This window comes from Canis lupus, chromosome 18 (assembly GCF_011100685.1).
Source record: "Canis lupus familiaris isolate Mischka breed German Shepherd chromosome 18, alternate assembly UU_Cfam_GSD_1.0, whole genome shotgun sequence".
NCBI classification, from domain to species: Eukaryota; Metazoa; Chordata; class Mammalia; order Carnivora; family Canidae; genus Canis; species Canis lupus.
In genome coordinates, this window is record NC_049239.1 from 37939146 (window position 1) to 37947553 (window position 8408).

Genomic DNA, 8408 nt, shown 5'->3' on the forward strand with positions numbered 1-8408 from the left:
TATAGCAAAATACAACATAAACAATGTTGTTAATAATAAACTTGGAAAAGAATTAGCAATATGTATGAGGGAGAAAGTTACCATCCTTGTATAAGCTCCTACAAATCAATAATGAACAGCCAACTAGACAAATAGGCAAATATATATATATATGAGCAAATCAGTAAATGCAAAATTAAAAACAATGAAATAATTTTTTCATCTAAGATTACCAAGGACTGAAGTTAAATAATTATGGATAGTGTTTACAATAGAATGGCTAGGGATATTGTCATAAAATCATAAAATCATGAAATATTGTCATAAAATCATAAAATACTTGTGTAAATTGGCACCAACTTTTAGAAACAATTTGGCAACATTGTGTGTGTATGTATATATAGAAATATTTGCAAGAATGTATTCCAAACCACTAAGAGTAGTTACAAAGTGGATTCTCCAATGGTCTTTTAAAATAATTTTTTATGTGACAAAAAGTTGTGTTGACTGTGGGTAACTTTTTGTTCAAATCATGAAACCATATTTTTGTAATATTAAAATAGCCAATCATTAACCAGGAAACTTTCTGCAGATTGAAGATACTTCAAGACAATGACTGGAGGAAGGAACAATACAATAGTCATCAGATTCATCCTTTTGGGATTCTCAGATTATCCCAAGCTTAAGATTCTTCTCTTTGCAGGATTCTTGGGTTCTTATGTCTTGACAGTGGCCTGGAACCTGGGGCTCATCATCTTGATTAAGATAGACCCTTATCTACATACACCCATGTACTTCTTCCTCAGCAACTTATCCTTCTTAGATTTTTGCTATGTTACCTCCACAACCCCGAAAATGCTCTCAGACTTCTTCCAGAAGCCTAAATCCATCTCTTTTCTGGGATGCACTATGCAGTACTTCTTCTTCTCTAGCCTGGGTCTGACTGAGTGCTGTCTCCTGGCAGCCATGGCTTATGATCGATATGCTGCTATTTGTAATCCTCTGCTCTACACTACTACCATGTCACCCCCATTCTGTGTACAGATGATGGTTGGAGCCTATATAACTGGTCTCTTTGGTTCATTGATCCAACTGTGTGCTTTACTTCAGCTCAATTTCTGTGGGCCAAATGTTATCAACCATTTCTTCTGTGACCTGCCTCAATTATTAGTCCTATCCTGCTCTGAAACCTTCTTCCTAAAAGTCATGAAGTTTGTGATAGCAGTGATTTTTGGTGTGATATCTGTCTTTGTCATCATGATATCTTATGGTTATATTGTTGCAACCATTCTGAAGATAAGCTCTGTTGAAGGCAGGTCCAAGGCTTTCAACACCTGTACTTCTCACTTGACAGCAGTGATCTGTTTTTTTGGATCAGGACTCTTTGTCTATATGCACCCCAGCACTGGCAATTCTGTGGGCCAGGACAAGATAGCATCAGTCTTCTATACAGTGGTGATCCCGATGTTGAATCCTCTAATTTACAGTCTGAGGAACAAGGAAATCAAAGATGCCCTTAAGAGGTGTAAGAAGAGAGTCATTTTCCCATTGTTACAGCTAAAGGTCTAGTAGGCAAAAATAAATAAATAAATAAATAAATAAATAAATAAATAAATAAATATCTAGTAGGCTAGTGGCTCTGGTGATTGGAAGTTTCTAGACTATGCAAGGGAAATGCATTTAACTTTATTCAACCCTACTGATGCTCTGGCAGGATTGCAAGTGAGTCAACACATCTAAATCCAGTACTGGCTCAATGCAATGCAAATCCTATGGCTTACTTGAACCCTGACAGTTAGCTTTTCTATTTTGTTTTTAAAGATTTAATTTATTTATTCATGACAGAGAGAGAGAAACAGATACAGAGACAGAGACAGAGGGAGAAAGAGAGAAGCAGGCTCCATGCAGGGAGCCTGACGTGGGACTTGATCCCCGGTTTCCAGGATCACACCCTGGGGCAAAGGTGGCGCCAAACTGCTGGGCCACTGGGGCTGCCTGCTTTTCTCTTATATACAGTAATGACCTCATGAAGCAGTTAATATATTAATTGCTATATTAATATAAACCTTCAGTTCCTTGGTGCTTGACTCATATATTCTTACAGAACTTCTACCTTCAGGGTGGAGAGATTAGGGGCTATACACAATATTAGTGGCCTTTCTCATACACATCACAAGCAGCATCATGACTACTTCATCCTGGACTTCAAACTCTCTGGGTACCTGAGAAAATTCCAGTTAATTGAGATGAAGATATGGACAGAAGCATTACATCAGACTATGACCTAACTTCCCTGAAGGGAGATCTGCTATAGGGAGTTTGGTCTATAGTTTGTTTTCTGGACTTTTATTTCTAGAACATCAATAGTCTGTAAGCGAATGAACAGGGGATTTCCGTGGTACTACCCTAATCCGGGAAAGTTAAAATACAAAGGAAAGACAGATAGTTTAGACTCTAAAATAGAGTCCAAATCACTATGTTATTATGGCAAGGACAGCATAAATATACCCATCACTGCAAAGCTGAAGATATTTACCAATTTTCTTAAGGAAGTATTTTAAAATACATTTCTGAGCAGGCAAGAGAATAGGAAACCTTCAGAACCCAAATATAAAGTAAAATCAGGAATCCTGAGAGCAAAGGCAACTCTGAAGGTAGCTTTCACACTGGGGACATCTGCTGAAATCTGATAGTATCTGTATTTTGAGAGGGCATATGAGTCTTGGGGAAGGAGAGACCAAGCCTGGGGCTGTCTAGGACTTTGATAGGAGACCCAGATATACATATGAGGCTCCAATTGACTGTACTTCTGTATGAGAGGAAACTAAGGGGAAAAAAAATCCTCTCTCTCGGAGAAAGGAAATCTTGACTCTCTCAGACTTCATGCTGAGTATGGGGAAAAGTAAGCTAAGAAATTGTAACCACATGCCCTAGTGGAGGTTTGTGGTCTGAATTCACACTACCTGTGCAGTTCAAGGAATCTTTAGCTGAAAATTTTTTTAAAGTAGTTCCAGGTTGATAGTACCCTCAAGTACCAATCAGAAGCAAATGCATATCACCTTTTATGATTCTTAAGAGAGAATATTAAAGCCAGGCTCAAATAGTTTTCAAATCACTTTTTATTTATTTATTTTTTTGATAATAAATGTATTTTTTATTGCTGTTCAATTTGCCAACATACAGAATAACACCCAGTGCTCATCCCATCAAGTGCCCCCCTCAGTGCCTGTCACCCATTCACCCCCACCCCCCGCCCTCCTCCCCTTCCACCACCCCTGGTTCGTTTCCCAGAGTTAGGAGTCTTTATGTTCAAATCACTTTTTAAAGAAAACTGGGTAACACAAATCTCAAAGTATACAAAGAGACAAAACCTTATGGGTGAAAGCCAAGAAGCGAGCCATGTCAGACGTATAAAGATGTCAGGAATGGACTACTGTCTCAATACAAGTGTAAAATAGGTGGACCTATGTGTTAAAAAAAATAAGGGGAATCAGGGACACTTGAGTGGCTCAGTAATTGAGCATCTGTCTTTGGCTCAGGTCGTGATCCCAGAGTCCTAGGATCGAGTTCCGCATTGGGCTCTCCATGGGGAGCCTGCTTCTCCCTCTGTCTGTGTCTCTGCCTCTCTTTGTGTCTCTCGTGAATAAATAAATAAATTCTTTAAAAAAATAAGAGGAATTAAAAATATCTTTAAAGACCAGCAGAATTAAGTTTCCTACGGATTTCTGCATCAGGAAGTGTGGTGTATTATAGATACCTGAATGACCCTCCTAACTGAAACAACTGAAATGTTGTATTTGAAATAAAAACATTTTTAAGTGAACTTCCACTTAGTGAAAAGGAGGAACAAGCTAAGCCCTCAAATGAAGTGAAACCAGGAGCTCAGGGAAGTAAACAAGTGCTAAAAATGGCTTTCTTCCTGGAGAGTCTTGTTGAACTCTGGAGACCCTTGCTTCTGCTGTGTCGACTCTGGGTGGTGAAGGCTAGGAAACAAAACTCAAGGCAAGCTCAGGTGACGGCAACCTGCACATAGAGCTCAGAAGACTATACCTTCAGTATAAATAAGTGAGCATCTGACAGTTTATGCTCAAAAACAACAAAAACAGTATATAGTAAATAAAATAAAAGCACAAACCTCTCTACAGTTCAAGCCCCCATAACTGAGAACCAGCAGGGGAAAACTTGTCTGTATAAACAGGCCTAAAACTCTGCAGATATTAGAATTATCAGTAAAGAAGATAAGGCACATTCAGTCTCCCCCAGAAGGAAGATACTTGCTCCTCAAAGGGAAAAGTACTGAGAACAGGTCTGAGACCTGGTCACTCAGAGCGCTGAAAAATGAGGGACTCAAAAGGAGGAGGCCCTCCTTACCGTTTGCAACAACGTGGATGGACCCTGAAAACACTATGACAAGTGGAATGAGTCAGAGAAAGACAAACACTTTATGAACTCACAGATACAGAGAATAGACCTCTGGTTTCTAGAGAGAGTAGAATGTGGGCAAAGTGGGTGAAACTTATCAAAAGGTGTGACCTTCCATTTATCAAACAAATCAGGCAGATGTAATGCGCAGCATGACTCTAGAGGTGACTCCAGTTATGATACTGTACTGTATATTTGGAAGTTGTTAGCAGAGTAGATATAACAGAGTAGATCTTAAAAGTTCTCATCACAAAAAATCAAAATGGGTGTTAACTAGATTTATTATGGTGATCATTCCACAATATTATGAATATCAAATCGTTAAGTACATCTGAAGTTAATATAAATTAATATAATGCTATATGTCAATTATAATCTAAAAAAAAAGAAAGCTAAGGGAAGAGGCATGGTATATCCATGTGATGGAATATTAGTCAGCATACAAGGGAACGGAGTAGTGGTATACGCTACAACACAGATGAACCTTGAAAAAATCATGCAAGTGAAAAAACCAATCACAAAGAAACCGTATATGGCATGATTCCATTTTAATGAGATATTCAGAAGAGGCAGTTCCATAGAGATGGGGAGGAGAGTGATTGCTAATGGATATGGAGTTTCTTTTGATGAAAATATTCTAAAATTAGATTGTGGTAATGATTGCAAGACTGTGAATATACTAAAAGCCACTGGATTGCATACTTTAAATGGATAGATTTTATGATGTGTGTAGTATATCTTAATAAAGATTTAAAAATAAAAAACAAAAAAAATGAGGATGGAAAGGGCGTAGGACCAAAGGCAACGCTCTTGGGAAGGCACTGTTTCTGTGGTGGGTATTCCATAGAGATTTGGTATGAAAAAGGAAATGAGCCATGGCAATTAAGGGTTCCTAAGAAGATTTAAAAATCAAGTAAAACAGAGCCCCATCTCTGTTCCTGTTATGATATACAAAAGAAACTGCTCTTCTTATACCAACATAAAAGGGTACATCATACACTTATGATTCCTGCATAGCCCTGCATAGTCTCAGACTTTATGTTCTGGGAGAACCATGATTAATAAATACTCCCAACATCCTAGCAATGCCTCTTGCCTGTTGTACGGTGGCCTGTTGTACGGTGACACAGTACAGATATATCCTTCACCAACAGGATGTGTGGGACAGCTCCATGCTCCTGGAACAGAACTGAGCCAAGTGAGGAACTGAGAAGGAGGAGAGGGCAGCCCCTTTCGTCAGAAGTGGAAATGAAGGGACACCTGGGTGGCTCAGGGGTTGAGCATCTGCTTTTGGCTCAGGGCCTGATCCTGCAGTCCAGGGATCGGGTCCCCACATCGGGTTCCCGGCAAGGAGCCTGCTTCTCCCTCTGCCTGTGGCTCTGCCTCTCTCTGTGTCTCTCATGAATATAAATAAAATATTTTTTAAAAGAAGTGGAAATGAAGAGATTCACCATTGGTCCCTGAAATAGCCTTTTCCCCCCTTTACCCTTTATGTAACTAATATGTGGCTTGTGCCAATTAGTTACATATGGATTGCCAGCAATATGTTACATGGCTATGAGGATGACCGAAGTAACCATGGAATATGAGGTGGCAAGCAAACTGGAAGAGATTTTACAATATGTGAAGTGTATTCCTTACCCATGTATGAATCTCTGTTATGAGACATCCAAATGTGAAATCCTGTTAGACTTTCATTAGCCAGTAGAGGGAGATCCACCTGCAAGAGTATGTGGTGACTGAGACATTAACACAGAGCAGTCGGCAGATCTGATTAGTTGTAGTGATGGTACTGACTTTAGTGTGTGTCCTTTATAGTTTATATCCGCAAACAGTTGGTCTTCATGGCAGCTTGGCTAATCTATGGGGAAGCAGAATCTCAGCTCCACTTGCTGAGGTGACCTAGCCAGTGAGCTACAGATGAAGGGTAAGGCATGCGTATTTACCAGCGTCACCCAAGGGGAACAGAATGTTAATACCTCTCCCATAGCAGTCCGCATAGGATATTCATTTTCCTCACTAGTTGCCACTTTAGCTGGGATTTACCCCTTCAAATACCTTGGTGTGCGTGCTTGAGAGAGGCTGACTACATCCACCCCTCTGTTGTGCGCAGGAGATAGGAATAATACTTCTCTTCAATACTTCTCTTCATCCCAAGCACTCGCAACCTCTCAATCTCTTTTATTTTTGGGTAAAGGTAAGACAATCCCTCCTTGAACTAAGTAACAAGTTCTTTCCAAGTGACGTCAACCTATTACTTCTTATCTGCACAAAGGACATTAACTATCCTCCCATCCTTCTTCAAAAGATGCAGAAAAGCACTGGGTGTTATTCTATATGTTGGCAAATTGAACACCAATAAAAAATAAATTTATTTTTTAAAAAAGATGCAGAAAGAGGTAGGTGGAGCTAAACAATCCAATACATTCTCTTACCCTGTTCAGGAAGAAGATAGTAGGCAGAGAACCCAGCTACACTCTGCTCAGACTTCTAAGAAGTGGAGATAATATATCTATTGTTCAAAGCTGCTAAATTTGCATTAATTCGTTATGCTGCAGCAGAAAACTAATATCCTCATGGCAAGTTTTAATTTGCTTCCTTGTGAAGCTTCCCCGCCCCCCCAAACTTTGCAGTTAATATCCAATGAAGCTATTATCTTTTTTCAAAAGTTTTTTTTTTTTTTTTTTGTAGAAAGGTTGTCCTATTCAACTTGGGAAATGGTCACTGAGCATCTACTTAATGCCAGGCACTGGAACGCAAAGATGGGTAAAATTCTCAAATTCTAAAAATCCTCAAAGAGAAATAATACAAGTAGATGCATAACTATTATCTGAGTCAGAAAGTGATGGAGGCCACAAAGGAATAAAAAGTACAAACCGTGAGAATTTAGCTTAGGGAGAAATCCTATCCACTTGAGATCACTCCACTTGTGTGGAGAAAGGTTATCCTGGAATGGCTGTGTGGGTTGTGTGGAGAAATCACTCCACTTGTGTGGAGAAGGGTTATCCTGGAATGGCTGTGGGGAATATGGTAGGACATCAACTACAGGCTCAGGAAGAATTTCATGCAGCAGTGAATGTCTTTGTGGTGTTAGAGACCACATCTAAACGGCTGATTTCATCAGAAACCTAAATCTGGGAGTAGTCCCAAAAAGAAAAGAAAGTGGTGAGAGGGTGGCAGTAGGAACCACTCAGGGCCAGAGTGACGGACCCATGAATTTGGGAGGGTCTAAGGAGCAAGAAGTCGCCAAGAATAGATTCACAGAGAGTTGCACAGTAGAAAAACAGGAAGCTTTGGTAAAGGGGAATATTAGAGTTTGAGATTTTAGAATATTAGAGTTTCCCATTATGGTGAGCTCTAGGTTAAGGCTGCGAAATCATGTGACTGGGGTGGCACGGAGTCTTGAGCTGGTGGAGGTATAGAGGTCAAGACAGTGCAAAGCTAGGGAATTTGGAGAGGCATCCACATTGAAACCATTTGGTTCATCTTTCTGGATGATCTTAAACACAGAGGGCTAAATAAATGTGCACTTGAGAAACATGCAAAAGAATGAAATAATCATAGTCAAGTCAGTCTAGAAATATTCCTTGCATTACTGAGCTTGAAACTTGGTCTTGGGGAGAGTCAATAAATGAATGAGCAATAGGTCATTACTTGCCATTCCTCGCCATGTGCAGCTGATTGCCCAAACCCATTCATTGATCAACTTGAGAAGGGTGATGTCTTATGACATTAATCAGAGATATAATATAGGCAGTGCACAGAGGGAACCCATTGGGTTTTCCCTCCCTGCCTTCCTATCTGCCACATCTGACGGAATTTCAAGACTAATTTTAGATTTTCTAGACTAATTAATAATTCAGTAAAATGAACAGATACTTGATCATCTATAACTGTCTTCCCCCTCTTCTTCTCTTGCCTCCCCAAATCATCAACACCCACGTCGACTAAAGTGTTCCCTATTCGTCTGGCTTTTTATGGCCTCATAGAAAGACCTTTCCCACCAT

General features: G+C 39.7%; 1 protein-coding gene across 1 annotated transcript; it reads left to right on the forward strand.

Annotated features, from left to right (window-relative positions):
• Positions 1-591: 591 nt before the first annotated feature.
• Positions 592-1548, forward strand: OR5AN6 (olfactory receptor family 5 subfamily AN member 6). Its single transcript, NM_001389022.1, is given in 1 exon segment — positions 592-1548. A coding segment is annotated over 1 exon segment (957 nt).
• The last annotated feature ends 6860 nt before the right edge of the window (positions 1549-8408 follow it).